The following is a 21,191-nucleotide window of genomic DNA, read 5'->3' as shown; positions in this document are numbered from 1 at the left end:
TCTGCACGTCATTCTGCTTTGCTTACTATCGGGTACTACGATCCTGTAGGAAGTGCTACGCTCATTCGTAGCCAATGTGCGGAGGATTGCGTAGTCACTACGATAATTTCGTCATTACTTACGTGTAAAGAAAATAAAGTTGCCATAATCATTATGATCATTTCTTACTTAAAGCAAATTAAGTTCTTATTTTAATACCTAAATATTTTATATTAATTTAAGTTTTTCATCTATCAACTAAATAATAAAAAAACTATATACTTAGGTACTTGTTAACTTAAAAATAAATTCACTGTCGTATCCACATTTTCTAACGTAAACGAAACAAATAATTTTCTATATTAGTTGCCAGTTTTTACAACAGAGAGATTAAAACAAAGATAACAACGGGATACTCTCTGATTATTCCCGACGATTGTCAATTTACTAAATGTCAGCCTATAATAATTAACGCAATCTGCGTCATTAGCTAAAACAAACCAAATAAGCGTATATTTACGTAGACACTTAACACTTTTAGAAAAACACAAAGCGTTCCTTTTCTTAGAAATTCAATTGTGAAAATGGAAACCAAATTATAAGTGGAAGTTTCTGATGGATTGGCTGACCAGCTTAATTCAAATGTTTCCTTTAAAAAAACAAGGTTGAGCTGAAAGGACTTAAAATAACGACTTGGGAGAGCGAATTAACTTTTACTTAATTAATGTTTTTTCATTGATGTCATGTCATGGAAGTTTTCTTGTGGAATTAGTGAATGAGCTTTATTTATTTGTGAATAGTTGGATTCGTGTGTGAAGATGTCAGGAATTGGACCATGTTTCATTTTAACTTTACGGATATTATAACGTTAGACTATGTAAGTTAGGACTAAATCACCATTTGCCTTAACTACAAAAAAATGCAATATTATTACTGTATGCTAGCTATTTATAGGTATAGATAGATATAGTGTACAGAGAACTGTACGTATTTTATATCACTGCACTTTATCATTTTGTATTAATAAGTACCTATATCAATATGTTATACTGTATACTGTTATACTGTTGCCCGCGACTTCGTCTGCGTGAGCAATATAGAATCTCAACCCCCGTAGGTGATAGCGTGATAATATATAGCCTATGTGTTGAACCGACCCCCAGGTAATAATCATGCAAAATTTGATTTAAATCCATGCAGTAGGGTAGGGTGGTAGCCAATGAACCACCAAAAGTTCGGAGATCTCTAGCGCGCTCGTTTTTACAGTCTAAGAAAATATTTTTGTCTCAAATGATAGGTTATTTAATAAGCTGCCAAATTGTGTTGAAATAAGTGGAAAACATTTGCTGTTGCCTAATTTATACATGTTTTTTTAAAACATGAGAAATGGTTCATAGCGTACTCCTAGGGGTACACAAAGAACCGGGGGGGTGGTACTAAATGAACCATGTGGTACACAATGAATCACGGTAATATAAAAAAAACAATATTGTTTGTTTTAAAGAAAAATAAATACACTATTTATAACTTTTTATAATTATTACGTTTCGGGTTATACATACGTTTAAGAACCAACAAATCAGCCTTAAAACTTAATTTTTAACAATAATTATGAACATCTTAAAAGTTACGCACAAACTCTTTCCGGGAAAAAAGAAAAAACATTTTGTACTTGTATATTTATATTAATTAAAATGCTCTTAGCATTATAGGGTCGACGTGTTTTTATCACATTCAGACTTATGTTTTTTTATTGTCCAAATCACAAATTGTAACAATCAACATTTCTTTATGCTGTGTTCATGTTGGGCAGTAAGAAATTTACTTGCATCATAATGGGGCTCTAGTCTACAAGACGGATTGTTCCTGTAGGTACTTTGTTTGTGATATATCTCCGAACAAACACTTCGTCTGTCGCAATACTGGATAGAGAAGGTTGCAGTTTTTGCTGCTTTTAGAATGCTTATTCCCGACAAGTGTTTTTTCTATACCTCTTTGTGTAGCTTCCGCGGTGTGATACCCTTTTTTACGTGCTTTCCTCCCTACCGTGTTTCGCCCCAAGCTGAAATACGAATAATGGTAATTAATTATAGGTACTCACATTAACACTTAGAGGTTAACTGTCTAATAATACTTCCCACCTCATCATATATCATACAAAGCGTTAAGATGTGGTACACAATACACAATGAACCGTGGTTCATTGCTTACCCAGTATAAATGGCTCACAGCGTACCCACCCCCTCTTAGGAAATGTTAGGTCATGTTTTATACAAAAACCGTTGAGAATTAATTCCAAAAAATAGTCTCAGATAAGCCTAATGATATACATTACACATACAATTCACACATAGTTAAGTAAGAGTTAGATTATTAAAGTAACAACAAAAAGAAACTCACCTTTTTTTGCCGTTTTTGCTTGAGTAGAAGACTAAGACGCGGCTCATAGGTGAGTATATCGCGACAGACCCACGGCGAATAGACCAAACTTCTTGACGTGGCAAGGGAGTCTCGACATAATTTTTGCGCGAGCTAGCAACGTTAGGTATGGCCGGTAGGTACTATGGTTCATAGTGTACACGCGGTTCATTGGCTACCACCCTACCCTACTTTTTGAGTTTACCCAGGACAAACATACAGACAAACAGACATACAGACAAAAATTCTAAAAACTACATATTTGGGTTCAGAATCGATTATGGATCACCCCCCAAGTATTCTTTAAAAAAAATATTCAATGTACAGTTTTGACTTTCCTATCATTTTATTATATGTATAGATTCTCGTCACAGATGTTAGTGTTATTTTGTCATTTCTTCGCGATCTTGCCGTCTATAACAACGAGAAGCAGTTAACCTATCAACTATCAACCAAGTGTTAGCGCTTACAACAATCATCCTACGAGCCTTTTTCCCAACTACGTTGGGGTCGGCTTCCAGTCTAACCTAATTCAACTGAGTACCAGTGCTTTACAAGAAGCGACTGCCTATCTGACCTCCTCAACCCAATCACCCGGGCAACCCGATACCCCTTGGTTAGACTGGTGTCAGACTTACTGGCTTCTGATTACCCGTAACGACTGCGAAGGATGATCAATGACAGCCGGGACCTACACAGTCATCGGTGTCTACATAGAGTATATAGAGCCGAGACACAACACGAACTTTAAATCGTTTGTAGTATAGTTATCGGCTCGAATCTTGAGCTCTGACCTACATCTGCGCAGAAGTGATTTATTAGCAAAGAACCAATCCCGAGTGACGGCTATGACGCGAGGCATTGCGGGCCAATCACCGCTTTCGCCCGCCCCCGCGCCTCACTTCATACCACAAAAGGGACCCAATAAATTACTTCTGCGCAGGCGAAGGTCAGAGCTCAAGATTCGTGCCGATAACTATACGTGTGCCGACTCAGCATCTCGACATGTTTCAAGAATAGTTTTGGCGGAAGGGTGTCGTGTTAGGGCGATTCCGCGGGAGGTTACGCGACACCACGCAGTGCAACACGAGCCCGCCTACTCGTGTCAACATGCCGATTTTTAGTTGATTATTAGGTTTCCGAATGCCGAAAATCGATCTCAGTGGCGTGCACTTGGAGAGGCCTATGTCCAGCAGTGGACTGCGATAGGCTGATGATGATGATGATGATTAGGTTTCCGTACCCAAAGGGTAAAACGGGACCCTATTGTTTTCGCTCCTCTGTCCTTCCGTCCGTCTGTCACCAGGTCGTATCTCATGAACCGTGATAGTTAGAGAGGTGAAACTCACAGATCATGTATTTTTGTTGCCGCTATAACAACAAATACTGAAAACTATACAACAAACGTGATTTTTTTGTCCGTTTTATAAATAATGGTACGGAACCCCTCGTGCGCAAGTCCGACTCGCACTTGGCCAGTATTTTATTGTTATTTTATATGTATTAGTTTTATAAGTATTGTAATATTCAATTACCTATGTATTTATTGTATTTTCTATGGGCCCAAGTTGCCTGATGTAAACAAGTAAATAAAAATATCGGTGTTGAGACTCTACTAAGTTCCGATTAATTCCGAATAACATCAAACAATAAGTACGTGGTTCTTATTAAAAATAATAAATTTTCTCATTTACAGAACTATGACTGGCGATATTGTTTCTGCTGGGGCTCATGGCGTGTTTAGACAGGTACGTTAAAATGAAATCAGAAGAATTAAATCTGAAGTACCTACCTCACTCAAAATTACTGCACTTGAATTTCTACGGGCAGACCACACCACAAAATAATATTCTTGGACTCTAGAGTTAAATAAACAAATCCTATGGACTTTAAACTTCCACCAATATCATGGATATTTAAATCGCATCTTTGCAACTCTAGTTGAGCTAAATCTAAAATATCATAATTAATACACGATAAAGAGGCCCCAGGGGCCCGATTCTCCTAATTTTACTTAAGCGACATACGATTCACATTCGACTGAGATCCAATCCCGACTCAATTACGATTGAAGCGAATATGGCATTCCGCAATTTTTTTATCGTTTTTATCCTTTTCTGTCATTTAATAATGAATCATTTTGTCTGCAAATGATTTACGGTTGCAATATAATAAAACGCTTGTGGAATCCATAGTACCTACTGTCTCAGTTTAACTATTGTGACACGGTATATGGACCAAGACTGTACGAAAAAACCAAAAAGGCCATACAGAGAGTTCAAAATGCGTGCGTCCGATTCTGTTATTCTGTCCCTAAGCGTGCTCATGTCACGCCGTTTCTTAACGATACAGACACCTTAAAAATGGAAGCTCGTAGAAAAATACATCTCGCGTGTCTGGTACATAAAGTAATTTTTAAGAAAAGGCCAGCATACTTGTACGACAAGCTCGACTGGGTTAGGGACGTGCAGCAGAGATGTACCCGCAGGAGAGAAGCAAATAAATTAGTTATACCTGCTCACAGAACGGCTCAGTATAAGGGAGGGTTTAAATACTCTGCTACCAAGATATGGAACGATCTACCCCCTCCCCTTCGCAGTAGTATGTCCCAGGTGACCTTGAAAAAACATTTGAGTACCTATATTATTTTTAAATAAACAAAAGTCAGAGTAACAACCTCCAAATATAATGTCAGTCATAATACCTCCTAGTATTATTTATCATAGTATTTTTCATGTTTTTATTATTTTAAGTTCATAAGTTCTTGTAATGTTTTCTTTTTGTCAAATTCAGTTTAATGTGTGTGTTTTTTTTTGAATGATAAGTGCTTTTCATTTTTTTTATATATATTTTCATTTCATTTTTTTTTTAATTTCGTGTGCGCGCAGATGTGTTATATGTTACCTCAACAGTCAGGGGCCATCTGAAAATCAGTGCTGTGCACAGCATATACTGAGATGGAACCCTTGCTACGCTGTATTTTTTTGTAAATGTATATTTTTTTTGTGTTCATGTTTGTGTAGCAAAATAAATGGTTTAAATGGTTTAAATATGATTGTAGAGCAAACTACCGTATGGACCAAAATCACCAAAATAGCAGACCAATCGCAAACTAATCGAATGTCGTTGCAATACGATTGGTCTTATATTAGTAGAAGAATGCCCGATATGGTTAAAACTGCTATTGCGATCATATTGCGATTCAATTTCTATTCGATTTTGACATTATTAACTTAGGAGAATCGGGGCCCTGAACGTACTATAATTCGGTTACCTGAGGTTGGCAGGATTAGGAAGAAATTATGTATAGTTATCGGCACGGATATTGAGCCCTGACCTTCACCGGGCAGGTCAGAAGCGATTTATTGGTTTATTGCCTTATGTGTACAATGCGCAAAGCGATCCCCTCTCTTCCGCCCAGAGCTCAATATCCGTGCCGATAACTATACCTACCTAAGTATAAATTCACTTCACCTATAAGTAGGTACCTAAAATTTACATGTGTTAGACGTTTTCCCGGCCTTGACACAGGTTTTTGTGAATGCGTGTGATAAAAACGTTTAGGTATTTAAAAGAAAAAATTGCGGAATGCCACATACGCTTCAATCGTAATTGAGTCGTGATTGGATCTCACTCGGATGTGAATCGTATGTCAGCTTAGGGTCGGTTCATATCTAACGGAATATGCGTCGCGTATTATCGGTCGCGTAACGCCAGAACTGACAAATATACGGTAAAACATTCAATCATTCACACATAACCGATGATGCGTTAGTGCGTCGATCATACATTAAACGCTACGCTCGACGCATATTCCGTCAGATATGAACCGAGACCCTTACTGCGGCGTTTCTTTGATGACGTTTATTCACTTTTCTACTATTCTTTGCAGTTTGCCCAAGCCTCCGCAAAACATAAACAATAAATATCTTAATTAAATAGGATGCTCCTTCAGTACCTCACTATCTACCTAATATAATAAAATAAGTGATAAAAACCGTATCTACCGCAAGTTGTGTGCACCTACTAAATAGGTAACTTAAAAACTTGTTCTAATTGGTCTATACTATAGGGATGAGGGTGAATAATTTTGTATTTTATACGTAGGTACCTTATTAATATCTTAACGGACTTATTTTTAGAAATTTTACATTTAATTTATTACACATGTAATAACTTCAAAATAAGCCATCTATTACGAAGTGTTGTCAAATGTAAAACCTTTCATTATAATTCTTCTTCACGTTTCTACAAACATGCTAATAGATGTCGTTAGTATTGCTTTAGAAAATGTATTTATTCTTGAAATTGTTAAAATAAATATGAATAATAAAATATTCACCGAGTAATATAAAACATAATATTTTAAAATAGTATTGTATCTGCTCTTATGATTTAATGTTGTATTACATCCACAGAAATCATTTGGGGCATGCGATCGTCAGATAACCGCATTGTCGTCATATGCGCGAGCTGCCCGCTTGTCGATCGGAAATTTATTCACTCGCAAAATGGCGACTGTTACAGCAAACAACTTGTGTCCATGGCCAAATAGTCAAGATGATTATGAATTACGTGATGTTATTGGTAAGTGTTTTTAATATTTTAAACCGATTACTCTCTATTATTTTGGGTCCTTTCATTTTCGTTTTGAATGAATTCATACAAACCGCATTCAAGGCGAGACGTATTATTTTTAAGGTCAGTCTGTCAACTCCATATGATCCACGAAATGTCAGTGGTTTTTGGCAAGTTAAAATTTTTGCCAAGAATTTCAGGAGAAAAACACCCAAGGCATTGCTGTAAAGTTGAATGAAACTCTTTGTCATGCTTTAAATAGGTGGTCTGATTCAATATTTGGTTTTCGCATCAACTGCTGTCGTCTATTTTCGCAACATGAAAGGAACTTTAAAATTGTTGATTTTCAGGTGTCGGGGCCACTGCTGTCGTTCACGCAGCTTATTGTGCCCCACGTAGTGAGAAATGTGCCATAAAACGTATAAACTTGGAGAAATGGAATACATCAATGGACGAATTATTGAAAGAAATACAGGTACTTAATATTTTTTCAGTCACTCACACAGTTACAGTTCTGTAAACAAATACCTATGTGGAAAGATACACTTCGCGAGCAACGATCCTTTGAACAGTGTTATGCATGAACACACTGTGGTTTTGCATACAACACTGAATGAAATGCATTCCAGCACATCATTATGTGTACTCTACATTACAATGTGGCAATACATTGAAATGTAGAGTACACATCAAAGCTGTTTAAACTCTTTCCAAAATAAGACAAAATGTTTAATTTAAGTTTTTTCCTTAACAGGCTATGTCAAGCTGCAATCATGAGAATGTGGTGACATACTATACTAGTTTTGTAGTGCACGATGAACTGTGGTTGGTTCTGAGGCTCCTTGAAGGTGAGCATGTCAACAATTAATTATTATAATATATGCAACAATTAATAAAATCTCATTGATTATAAAGCTTATAAATAAAATTGGTGACCATTGAAAACTATTTGGAAATATGTTTAACAGGGAGTTTCTACGTTGTGAGCAATTGTTTTATCTGACAAATTCTGGGTATTGTCCAAGCACTTGTATCTACTATTACAAGTGATTGTAATACAGATAAGGCAAATTAGTGCATACATAGAGTATTGAATTGTTTTTTTTAATGTTACAGGAGGCAGTTTGCTTGATGTGATAAAACATAAAATGAAAGTTGCCAATTGCAAGCATGGAGTATTTGACGAAGCAACTATTGCTACAGTTCTCAAGGAGGTCCTCAGAGGTTTAGAATATTTTCATAGTAATGGACAAATTCACAGGTACATATTTTTTTATAAAATAATGGTTTAATTAATTTCATTGGCAACTTTCCAAGGTGTGGAAAATTCTTTTGAATAAATACTTATGACTCAAGTTATAGATTTATGTGAAAAGAAATTTATGAACACTTAGTTTTGTATTGAAGCTAGCCACTTTCACTCTCTGGAAACATGCCAATGACTGTGAATTTAATTTATTGCATATTCCGAGGTCACAGTTGCAGTTTTAATATTTTTTGCATTCATTATACAATGTTCATGTCTTATATTGCCATTTAAGTATTGCCAATGCAAAGTTTTTTTCTTTCTATATGCGATTTCTATGTTAAACTTGCACGGTTTATTCATTTCGAAGCAAAAGCTGTTCGTTTAAATTGTGTCAATCTTGTGGTTATCGTATCCACAAGTGCGGTAACAGACATGTATGGTTTTAATGTTCATATAATGCTTGTAGCCAAAAGTTCATCATAGTCATAGTATCTCAAATGTAAACATATAATATATTAACTATGTAATTATGCTAACTAGTGTGTACCCACAAATCATACAACACTAAGCTGTGCATACCAGTTGTGTTATTTGTTGATGTATAGGCTTCATAACTTAGATACTTATTATTTTTTGCGTGAAAGAGTAGTAAACAGCTGGATGCTGAAACTTTCACAGTCATCTACTGACAGATATTGATTGCAAAAATTTAAAGTCCCTCCATTTGAGGTTATACATTACTAAATATGAATACATAATTTAAATAGCCTCTCAACAATACCCAATCATTAGTAACTTAATTGATTATAATTAAAAACGAGTTTTATTTTTAGCTCAATTTATTTTTGTCTCTCATATTCTTGAACTACTAAGAAATTGCACGCTTATATTTCATGGATTGTTGCTGGATCGCCAAATATCAATATACCATTTGCGAACATTTGCGAATTGAAAATGATGTGTAGTATTTCTTAGTAATGCAGTTGCAAAATTAATTATGTGGTCATTGATCAAATTACAGCCAGATACTTTTATCCAAATCACTTATGTTATTGCTTGCGTTATTTAATTGATAATCGAATTTATTTTTGATTCTCTTAACGCTAATATTGGTTGCCTTTTGTAACAAGCCATGCATAACTTATAGAAGTTATAGTTGTAGCATTCATGCGAATTTTATGTTGCCTAGCATTGTTACTTTTTAGATTGTTATTTTTTATCAGAGCCTTCATATAGTTTGCTAGCGGTTTTCTAGCGGTTCTGTTCTCGTGGGAAACTCTTTATGTACCCAGATAAAATATAGCCTACGTTCACTGGGCATAATGTAGCTTCCCAACAGAGATTTTTTTTTCAAAACTCGAGTCTTTTTTGAGCCTATTCATACCAAACAATCAAATCTTTTCTGTTTATCATGTCTTTGTAAATAATTGTATTAATAAGAAAATGATATTTACAGGGATATAAAGGCTGGAAATATATTGTTAGGAGAAGACGGGACAGTACAAATAGCTGACTTTGGAGTATCTGCGTGGCTGGCCACGGGCAGAGATATGTCAAGGCAGAAAGTACGACACACTTTTGTGGGCACTCCATGTTGGATGGCACCAGAAGTTATGGAACAAGTGAGATTTGTATGATTTTAACACTACTAATGTAGTTTAGTGGTAGTTGATGACAGAATTTCACAAACGAACTTTATATTGAGACAAATACATTTGTGTGATGAGCATGCTTGTTGGCCGTGGTCTGTGTGTTACAATATGTAATTAGTTGTGTTAGCACCCATAACACAAGTTAATTAATAACTTAGCATGGGGCTAACCTACCGTGTGTGAAAAGGTGTCCCAACATTATTTATTTATTTCTTAAATAAAAGCCAGAGTTGCACCATTTAACTACATATAATATAAATATAAACAGCCATGGAAATTCTGCTCATTGCACATTGGTAATATTGGCTATTTGACAACTGGAAATGGGTGAATTGTAACCATAAAGGTCAAATGAATTCTGGCATCAACTTCTTTTTACTAACTCCTAGTGATTAAGTATATAATTTAGACATGTACCTATATTCTGCAAGACTAGAAATTAGAAAAAAGATTAGCACTATCGATAGTGATGATTTATAGGAAACTGCGGGAAAATGTAGGAGGAAATATATTTTCCCGTGATAAAAACCCACTCGTCACCTCATAGTCACGGAGAGCAAAACTTTGTTTATAGTATGACGTAAATCCGCTTATCTATGGAAATGAAATATATCTCAATGGTATCATGTTACTTTACAACATAGAACATGGTTAGTCACACTCGATATGATTAAAAAATCTAGACACACGGCAGTTTGTCCGCCAAGTTCGAGCAAAAAAAGCGACACACCGGCCGTGGGTTATATTACACGAACCATTTCGGGCCAAATTCGACCCCCCTATAACTCAAAATCTATTTTATTTACGCATATCAAATTTCTAGTATCTATTGAGACCCCCTCACTTATCTAAAATACAAAATTTCATTAATATACCTATTGTAGTTCTTGAGATATTAACGTCAGAAAATCGCTATTTTTACTATACACTCACTGACTGACTCACTCACTCATCAAAAACCTAGACCACTTCCAATGGTCGTATTGACTTGAAATTTGGCATGGAGGTAGGTCTTTATGTAAAGGTAAAGGAAAAAATCTGAAAATGGCCAAGTGTGAGTCGGTTTCAAAATAATGAAGGTGTAAATTTATACCCCTAAGGAACTAAAACGAACTAAATTTATCTATATTTATATATGTAATATATCTTCGAATGGTCGAACCGATCTGAAATTCGTTACAAAGGTTTGTATTTAGTCAAAGTAAAGTAAAAATCTGAAAACGGCCAGTTGTGAGTCACTTTCGAAAATAACGAATGTGTAACTTTGACCCACGAACATAATATATGATAACATGTCATGTCAGTCAGTTGGTAAATCTAGTCCATTTAGTTAATCTAGTTCATTTCTTTGTAAGAAGCATAGTGCATATTCAAAAATCTGAAAGATAGTATAAATGAGACATTTCCTTAACTAACTTAATCATAAGAAAAAAATAAAATAAATAACCTTACAAAAATAAATGAAATCCCACCCAAAACAAAAATGTGAAAGACTGCCAAGTTCGAAAATATGGGAATGCTTCGCCTATAAAAGAAGTGAGATCTGAATAAGTACCAAGTTCCATACACATACCTCAGTTAAAAATAGTTACTTTTTAATGATGTTACTTGGCAAGTTTTAATAGTAAAATTAAATACTTGATTCATTGCGTTTAGAAGGTTTATAACAGTGTGTGTGAAAACTTGCCAAGTGACATCATTAAAAAGTAACTATTTTTAACTGAGGTATGTGTATGGAACTTGATACTTATTCAGATCTCACTTCTTTTATAGGCGAAGCATTCCCATATTTTCGAACTTGGCAGTCTTTCACATTTTTGTTTTGGGTGGGATCTTACAATACACCAACTGTTTTCCCGCGGTATCGCCCGCGTCCCGTGGAAACTTCTGCATAAACCTGGATAAAAAGTAGTCTATAGCCTCCCTCGATAAATAGACTATCTAACACATAATTTTTCAAATCAGACCAGTTGTTCATGAGATAAGTGCGTTCAAGCAAACAAACGAACTCTTTAGCTTTATATTAGTGAAGAAGTGTGGATTTACATAGACTGTGAACATTTTCAGTGTCCCATTTGTCTTTATACTGAATTTCATCTAAACTGGTTCATCTTACTTAGTATTAACATAGCACCGGATGGATAGATGCCATGCTTAGAAATGTGTAACAACATAGCTCTATCATCAGCTTTGCCTTTTCCTAACTATTTTGGGGTAGGCTTCCAGTCTAACCAGATGTAGCTGAGAACCAGTGTTTTACACGGAGCTACTACCTATCTGACCTCCTCAATCCAGTTACCCAGACAACTGTATACCCCTTGGTAAGACTGGTCAGACTTTCAGGCTTATCTATAACGACTGCCAAAGATGTTCAAAGACAGCCGGGGCCCACAGCGCCAGGCATTGCTTAACCTTATGACCGATCAATTCTCACAGCTTCGACTTAGCCACGAGCTGGGGCCCGATTCTCCTAAGTTGATAATGTCAAAATCGAATAGAAATTGATTCGCAATCGTAATTGAGTCGGGATTGGATCTCAGTCGAATGTGAATCGTATGTCGCTTAAGTAAAATTAGGAGAATCGGCCCCTGTTATTAAAGATATGATATAAGACCTTATGATAAAAGAAATCCTATACTGCGCTCACCAAACTCGCCTGCCCAGAGTTGTGAGTATAGGCGTTTACCCTCAGCTTTGAGGAGACAGCAGTCTATTAGGGAACGTTTTTAGGCTGTGTCGACGACGACGAAGAACTTAGTTCTAAATATTACACCAGTTTGACAATTTCAGGACCACGGATACGATTTTAAAGCCGACATCTGGTCGTTTGGCATAACTGCGATAGAAATGGCGACTGGCACCGCGCCCTACCACAAGTACCCTCCAATGAAGGTTCTGATGCTGACACTGCAGAATGATCCGCCCAACTTGGACACTGGTAAGGTGATAAACGTTACCTCTTTTTAGATTTAGATTTACTTCACTACATAGTATAAAATAATGTTGCTTTTTCTGTTCCTTATCCCTCTGTACCTACACTTAAATCTTCAAAACTACGCAACCGATTTTCAAGTGGTTTTTTAATAGATAAAGTGATTAAAGAGTGAGGATAGTGAGGCAGTACTGTTATCCCGTGCGAAACCGGAGAGGGTCGCTAGTTTGTACATAGAAAAGTAAGTCGGGTTAGTTAAAATACTTATAACTCAGGAATGTCGGAACCGTTTAAGCTGAAAATTATTGCTGATAATTCAGTCGTTTCCTTGTTATTAATAGTAAGATAAGTATTTCAGGTTCATCCCCTATTATTTAAATTAAGGGTTGATTTGTTTCGGTTTTCGGTTTACCCATACAAACGTAATTTCATGCTTGAGAGCTTGGATTTGAGAAAACTCGCTGTGTACTAGTGCATATATCTACATCCTATTAATCCTACGAATATTATAAATGTCTTGGTGTGAAAGTTTGTGAGGATGTATGGAGGTATGTTTGTTATTCTTTCACGCAAAAATGGCTGTACCGATTTGGTTGAAATTTTTATGTAGATAGATGATATCATGGTTTAACACATAGTCTACATTTTATCAACACACGGAGCGGAGGCTAGTTATCTCATAAATTAATAAAAAAATGTATAACTTTGTCCTTTCGTTTTAATACTACACTTTGATGCAGCTTCAGATGCAGCTTTAATCATCTTTTGTAGATGTTATCAGGCCATCCTAGTAACAGTAGTTCATTTTAATGGTAACAAAATAAAACATCCGAATTGAGAACCTTCTCCTTTTTGGGAAGTCGGTTAAAGATTAACATTTAATCCGTTTTAGTATAAAAATGTTAGGAAAAATAGAAAAAACAGATGTCACACCTCTTGGTCACTGTCGTTTGAAGGTCAACGCGGGTCAGCGCGCTGATGCGGCTCGATTCAGTTGTGCGCGAGCCTTGCTGCTGAGCTCGTCAGGCTTGCTCTGCTTAGCGCGGCGCAGCTGCAGTATGTAGTGACGCTGATTGGGCTTGTAACACGCGAGCTGCGCCATCGCGTCCTCTAAAGAGAACCACTGCCGCTTGCGACCCATCAACCGCGATTCCTCCCACTCCGCCAGCTCCCGGGTCACCGTCATCACGTACACAAGTGTTCGGTGTTTGCCCTCTCTATCCTCGAATACTCCGAGACACCGGCCCAGTTTGCCGATGACACCGGCCTCCTCGAGCACCTCGCGAGTTGCGGTCACTGAGGGTTCTTCTCCGGGCTCGACGCCGCCGCCGGGCACGACCCAGTGGTCCGGCCGTCCCGACGATGTCACTAGAAGCACCTCGGTTTCAGCGTCCGTGCGAACGCAGATGCACGCCGCGCGACGCTTAAATCCCTCGTCATCGTAAATTCGAATCGAATTAGGCTTGTCCTTCACCATTTTTATATCAAACACAAACTAAACAGATGATCACAAACGAAAAACTGACATCAAATATAAAGAAAAAATATCAAGTGAACGTAATTTTTTAATGATCATCAAACGCCATAACCAAAGTACCTATCCTTTGTTGAACGTGTCCATTCCTAATGATAAAGTTATGCAATGTACGTGTAAAATGATACTATAATAACAATGACGCTACAATTAGAGCAATATTTCAGCTTAAACTACTTTTGATCTCGTATTTCAAGCCTCTGTTGAATGGTGTCCTGATACATATTCTTTCTTTACGATATATCGGGAAATATACACATAATAGTTCACTCATCTGCCTCGCCTTTTCCCAACTATGATGGGTCCTTGGCTTCCAGTCTAACTGGATGCATTTGTGAACCAGTATTTAACATGGATCGACTGCCTATAGGATACCTCCACAACCCAGTTACCCCTGCAACTCTATATCCCTTGGTAGGACTGGTTGTCAGTCTTTCTGAATTTTGACTACCCGTAACGACACGGAAAAAAGTTTACAATCTTCATACCTAAGTCAAAATGAATGGCTTGGTCGTTTTGTTATTGGACATGTGCCTTTATAACTTAAATATAATTTATCAATGTTTATTTCTTTTCTGTAATACGATAGCTTCGGTAGTAACAAATTGGTCAAGCCACGCATTTTGACTAAGGTGTATGTGGTATATTGGCGCTACAGGAGATCTGATTACCTACTTTTTGAAAGTGCGAGCAATACAGCCTCGTCTTGGCAAGGCTTATTATATTAACATGGAAATGTTTTTGTGACTAATTTTCTATTTATTTATTGACAGGTGCCGATGAAAAGGAGCAATATAAAGCTTACGGAAAAACTTTTAGGAAAATGATAATAGATTGTTTGCAAAAAGACCCTTCGAAAAGGCCATCGGCTACAGAGTTACTAAAACATCCATTCTTTAAGAAGGCGAAGGACAGAAAGTATTTGACACAAACTCTAGTCGCTATCGGCCCTAGTATGGAAACTAGGGTGCATAAGGTAACTTAATTACATCATCATCTTAACTTTATTATATAGTTTGTAAGCATACACGCGCAGAAAAATGCTTATAGTGTTGGATAGCCCATTTATCGAGGAAGATTATACTATAGGCTCTTTTATCCTTGTTCGGCAAGTAGTTCCGAAGCTAGTTATTTTTATATTTAGCATAAAATGTTTGTAACAAAATACTTAGGTCTTGGATAAGGCGCAATAGGTATAATGATCGTCAATTGCTTCTCATTTAGTACAACAAAACCGATCAATAAGAATGTTCTAGCAACACATCTATAATACTGAAGTGTAATGAAACACGATTCCAGTACAATATAAAGAGGTATGTTTGTTGACTATATTGGGGTCGATACCCGAGTCGGGTTATATTAGATTTGAGTGGGTTTAGAATTATATAAATATAGCAGTCATATCATATAGAATTATAGAAACCGCATTGTGGAAGTGAAGTAGCAAGACCTTCTTAGAACCTACGTTTTAGGCTTTTTAGGGTTCCGTACCCAAGGTGTAAAACGGGACCCTATTGTTTTCGCTCCTCTGTCCGTCCGTCCGTTCGTCTGTCACCAGGCTGTATGATAGTTAGAGACTTGAGATTTTCACAGATGATGTATTTCTGTTGCCGCGGTGATAGTGTCAGACTCTTACTGACTAAAAACTGTCGTGTTCCGTCATAGGCCTTTTATGTACCAGGGCCGCGGTAACTCTTTCGAACAATCCCGCAGCCCCGTATATTATCTTAGTATTAAATTGTAAGTTTAATGTAATTAGTGGCAAGTTATTAAAGAAAAAATTTCCTTTACAGGCAAGTAAACGTTCAACGGGTGCCTCAGGCAGATTACATCGTACCGTCACCGGTGAATGGGTGTGGAGTGAAGAAGAAGAAGAGCAGCAACAACAGCCCGTCGAGGCTCCGGACTCTGATGAGGAACCGTTCTACACTGATGATGAACGGCCAATGAACCAGCTGCAGAAAGCTGACTCCAGTGGCAGTGAGAACGAGGGAGAGGTAAGCGTCTACATTATTATATTTCCGTCCAGGTATTCCCAACTATCTTGGGGTTGGCTTCCAGTCTATGCAGCTGAGTTCCAGTATTTTACAAGTAGCGACTACCTATCTGACCTTTCCAATGCAGTTACCTAGACAACTTGAATTCTTGCAACTGGGTGTCGGACTTTCGGCTTCTGACTGCCCGTAACAATGTTTGAATGACAGCCAGAGCCCACCAATAAATTGTGCATTCCAATATTAAGTTCTCGCCATATTTTTTGTGGTTATGGAAAGTTCTGCGAAAAAAACGCAACTGTCAAAGAGGATAGAAACGGTCTGAACCATTGCAGTTGAGTGATGGTTCTTTGAAACATTTGCTAGCCTGCCTGGATAGGAGATCCCCCAAAAGTAACAATTTCTATGAAAAAAGCATGGGGCACATAGGCTTGCAGAAGGCTTTTCACTGCTTTGGGTCGCGAACTCGTGAGCAACAAGTGACGGATTCCTGAACTGTCATTAACTGCTATCAACCTCTATTCTCTCGTCACAAGAGTCTCTCGCCACTAGACTCTAGGGGTAGTATTTCCTCTTGTGACGAGAAAAGGTTACTTTTAGTTCCAGGAACATAATGATTTATACGTTATATATAATTTTCAGGAGCCGTCCAAGCAGCCGACGCAGAAACAGCAGGAAAGCGCCAAGAATCTCTTCGGGTTAAGATCTGTTGACGGAGAGCCGCCTGTCATTAACTTAGTATTACGATTACGGTGAGTTTCAACCTTATATAACTACTTCGTAAACATATGTATATGACCATATTTAATACCCCGTTGGTCACCAGCCTAATCGAATGCAACTGAGTTCCAGCGTTTCACACGTTTCCGGGGCAATATGATAAGACTGGTTGAGAGACTTTCTGGCTTCTGACTGCATGTGGCGGCTGATATTCAAATTCATTATATGTATATATACACAGAGATATTCAAAGACATTCAAATGACAGGCAGAATGACGACAAGTATTGCTTAATCTTAAGATCCGTCGATCTCCGGCTTTTACTTAGTACGAACTCTTGAACATTTTTTTTCCTATATATTTCCAGAAATTCCCGTCGCGAGCTAAACGACATTCGTTTCGAGTACATAGTGGGCAAGGATACCGCGGAAGGCATTGCTATGGAGCTGGTGGGAGCGGGTCTGGTAGACCCTCACGACTCGGTGCCCATTTCTGTGAACCTGGCTAAACTGCTCGATGCCCAGGTCTCCCCTGGACCCTCGCCTCCTAAAGCGGTTACATTCCATTTGGTGAGTAGCTTTTTAATACGTATACTAGCGACGCGTCCCGGCTTCGAACTGACTGTTTTATGTATGTTATTATACATATAAATCTTCCTCTTTAATCACTCTATTAAAAAACGCATGAAAGTCGTAGTTTTAAAGATTTAAGCGTAGGGACATAGGGACAGTAAAGGCGACTTTGTTTTATACTATGTAGTGACTAACCTACAAAGAGATCTTTTCTTTCTTTGGGTTATAATATGGCTATAGCTAGCGTCTTCACCCATTTTCGAAAGAAACTACTTCTTTGCGCCCTATACTGAAACCATTTTTATAAAAAAATATTCAGTGGTTTGCGTGTGAAGAGGTAGCAAACATACAAACTTTCTCTTTTATGATAATAATAATGTCATTTTTATGGTAGTACTTATTTTATATGAAAACTACACATAGAGCATTTGCGAATAAGGTATTGAATGTATGCAAATGTTATATTCTTTGTTGTTAGTGATAAGTTTTGCTGGCGTTCTGAGGGAAATAGCATTACAATGTACATATATGCATTAGCGGCAACAATGTCGATGTATGCAAATCGGGTACCATAAAATGTATCCATATGTTTAGTCAACATGTTTTTATTGAAATGAAATTAAAATAAAAAGGCTAACAATGATGGTATTTTAATTAATGATCGTTTCTATTTCAGAACTCGGCTGGTCCCAACGAACAGTTCGACGACAAAGCACTGATAGGATTCGCGCAAATATCAATCGTTGAGTGAACAAACCTCGGTTGATACGTATCTTAGGGCAATGTGATTGGTGGCCGGCGTTAGCTAAATGTACTTGTAAAATTGTTATGGTGCTAAAATGAAAAGGCTTCATAAAATGACGGTAATTTCCAACTGTATTCTTTATTTGAATTGGCCATATATTTTTCCATCGAGCCAAAGAATTTTTAGTCTTAAAACTTAATTAAACCTTTCGGTGAGTAGTTGGTAAGATATTTGTTGTTTTGTTACTACGTATGCCTTTGCATATTGGTAGAGTATAAAATTGTTTTATTGATTTATAATTTTTACTGTATGAATGAGTCGTCGTTTTAGCCACGGATGTCCGGTAACTAGGTATTGTTAGCGCTAGTAACTTTACTATACATATCTTCACGTGTTCCTTGCATCATAGACTTTAAAGCATCATTCAGTATTTGATATTCTACTGGTTAGATTCATAAGTCCTTTATAACAAGTATATAACAATATCATGAACGGTCCGGCCTAACCGGCTTTACAATAGTCTCTAAAGCATCATTATTTTCAAAAGATATGATTTATACTTATATTAGTGGATAATGTACAAAGATTAATCATTGAAATACTATACGTAATTTTGTTACTACTGAATATTTTTGTTTTTGTAAGTGATTGTAAGTGTAGAAGTTTCTGTGAGGCAGTGTGGAGCTCTCCTTGTGCCTTGCTGTAGACACGTCGATGTCCTGTCGACTGAATCCAGGTTAAACCTCATTTCATGCAAATAGGCGAAATTCATGTAGTACTCTTGCCACGTCTGATGTCAATTCTGAATAAAAACAGTTTTTAATGTAGTTATTTCCACTGTTAGCCATATGCCAAGAGCAATTTAGATTAAGATAGGATACAAGAAAACCATTTAACCTATATACTCTTGTATTCTTATGTATCGAGATCTGAATATTAAATCATAATGCTTATGTTAGTGTTGAAGTGGTCTATGAAAGTTTTTCTTTACATTCCTTCTTATTATTGCTACTTAATACATTTTAGAAAAGCTTATTGTCTAAAACATATCTACTGATTTATTTAATTACGGTGTGTAATGAATCAAATTGTTTTATGTTCTCATATGTATTTGACTAGGTACTGATTGAAACGAGAAAAAATATAAAGCCTACAGTTATCGGCACGGATATCGAACCATGACCTTCACCTGCGCAGAAGCGATTTACTGCCTTATTGCCTTATGCGTACGGGTGCGCAAAGCGATCCCCACTCTTCCGCCGAGAGCCCAATATCCGTGCCGGTAACATTACTTTTTTTGCTGCTGTATAAAAATATGACTGAATCATTTTCAATTAGATGATAGTTGTGACTTGTCTTCTGAGTGCGGTTTCAGACTAGCATATTTTTACGTGCGTGTCCGTCCGGCTACATCACACGTTTCAAAAAATCTAGCTCGTACACAATCTTATTTACACCTTTTCGCTCTTACCGAGTACCTAGTTGTCAGTTGAATAGCACATCAATGATTATAAAAGCTACGCGTTCGGGAAAACTTTCTCGTATGCGCTTGCAAAACCGAGCGTATAATCTGCTAGTCTGAAACCGCACGTATAATCGTATTATCTAGATAATATTTATTTTTTTCACTTTATGAAATTGAGTCTGTTCTTTTATGCAGTATTTAATTTGATAACTATGAATTAGTATTTGTCTGTCAAGTTTACAATGTGTTATATCAATTGTATTAGACGCATTTTATTTCCTTAGTGCACCAGTGATATGCAGTATTAAATGCACCATGTAAACATTGCTTTGTAATGTAACAGAAACAACCACCTATAAAGATACTTTTGAAAGCTAGCTGCCGCGACTTCTTTTTACATATAAAACAATTGACAGCTGTTTAGAGTGCCGAATTCTTTATATAAAACCTTAAAGCCTGCTTTTCACTGTGGGATATCAAATAATATTTATATTACATCCTGAGATATAAAATTGTTTCGCTCGTCGTACGTTTTACCCTGTGCTATGTACAAAATGTATGACGAGCGATAAAATATTATACCTCAGTTAAATACATATTAATATCTCATAGTGAAATGCTGGCTTAAAGGTGTGTTTTGAATGCTAGCTGCCGACTGCAACTGCCAACCGCAAATGTCGTAATCTGCCGCAGCTGCACTACTGGTTTGTGTGTATTTATATGAAACCGTTTTGGATCGAAGCGGCAGCAGCACGTGCAGTCGCCCTCAGATATCGACTGATTTCATGCAGTCACAGTTGTTTTATATAAAGAAATCGGCATTCGAAAAGCTTGTCTAAGTTTGAATGAACTTTTTTATGATTTATAACTAAAATTATTGTAACAATAATTGACCCTACATATTACAGGGTAAAACGTTTCGTCGTATAATGCCTGATTCCCAAAATGGCACCCGATTCTCCAACCTAGCAAACAATCCATTCCTCTAATATACCTCTAACCTAGAAACTTTGATTTTTCATGTCATTTAACTCGTGGGATAAGTTGGTAAAAGTTGGCCATTTGAATTAGTCCTTTCAAAAATTAGGTTTTTTACTAATAAGTCCTTTTGAGAATTAGCCATTTCGCGAATCAGCCTTTTTTGCAACTGTCTGCCATTTTGCCAATTAGGCATTATACGACTAAACGGGTAAAACGATTTTAAATGCTTGTTTCTATATTTTCTGTTTATTTATTTCTTAATGAACAAAAATGTTGCATTTATGTTTCTGGTATAAAAGCATTTAAACTTCCGAATTATTATATTACTTCAAAGAATGTTTGATGAATAAACGAGATTTTATGCAACTATAA

The 21,191-nt window shown here is 36.8% G+C and overlaps 2 protein-coding genes across 4 annotated transcripts in view; one reads left to right on the top strand and one right to left on the bottom strand.

Moving 5' to 3' along the window:
- The window catches only part of LOC110377824 (serine/threonine-protein kinase OSR1), a 26,595-nt gene extending 5,404 nt beyond the window's left edge, over positions 1 to 21,191 (top strand). For all 3 annotated transcript variants that reach the window (XM_049852444.2, XM_064043603.1, XM_064043604.1), the window contains exons 3-14: positions 4,094 to 4,145; positions 6,816 to 6,984; positions 7,326 to 7,450; positions 7,730 to 7,823; positions 8,092 to 8,236; positions 9,681 to 9,846; positions 12,667 to 12,814; positions 15,116 to 15,318; positions 16,136 to 16,339; positions 16,979 to 17,088; positions 17,424 to 17,625; positions 18,305 to 21,191. In XM_049852444.2, the coding sequence (XP_049708401.2) occupies positions 4,094 to 4,145; positions 6,816 to 6,984; positions 7,326 to 7,450; positions 7,730 to 7,823; positions 8,092 to 8,236; positions 9,681 to 9,846; positions 12,667 to 12,814; positions 15,116 to 15,318; positions 16,136 to 16,339; positions 16,979 to 17,088; positions 17,424 to 17,625; positions 18,305 to 18,379 (1,693 nt within the window). In that variant the 3' untranslated portion in view covers positions 18,380 to 21,191. The remainder of the gene's footprint in view (positions 1 to 4,093; positions 4,146 to 6,815; positions 6,985 to 7,325; positions 7,451 to 7,729; positions 7,824 to 8,091; positions 8,237 to 9,680; positions 9,847 to 12,666; positions 12,815 to 15,115; positions 15,319 to 16,135; positions 16,340 to 16,978; positions 17,089 to 17,423; positions 17,626 to 18,304) is intronic.
- On the bottom strand, positions 13,700 to 14,321 carry LOC110377806 (diphosphoinositol polyphosphate phosphohydrolase 2). The gene has a single exon (XM_049835928.2). The coding sequence runs from the start codon at positions 14,283 to 14,285 to the stop codon at positions 13,776 to 13,778; it is 510 nt and encodes a 169-aa protein (XP_049691885.2). The 5' UTR covers positions 14,286 to 14,321; the 3' UTR covers positions 13,700 to 13,775.

Source organism: Helicoverpa armigera, chromosome 1 (genome assembly GCF_030705265.1).
Source record: "Helicoverpa armigera isolate CAAS_96S chromosome 1, ASM3070526v1, whole genome shotgun sequence".
Classification (NCBI taxonomy): Eukaryota; Metazoa; Arthropoda; class Insecta; order Lepidoptera; family Noctuidae; genus Helicoverpa; species Helicoverpa armigera.
This window is presented reverse-complemented; position numbering and strand designations above follow the sequence as displayed.

Coding starts and splice junctions, on each gene's coding strand:
- LOC110377806 (XM_049835928.2), bottom strand. CDS start 14,285: ATGGTGAAGGACAAGCCTAATTCGATTCGAATTTACGATGACGAGGGA.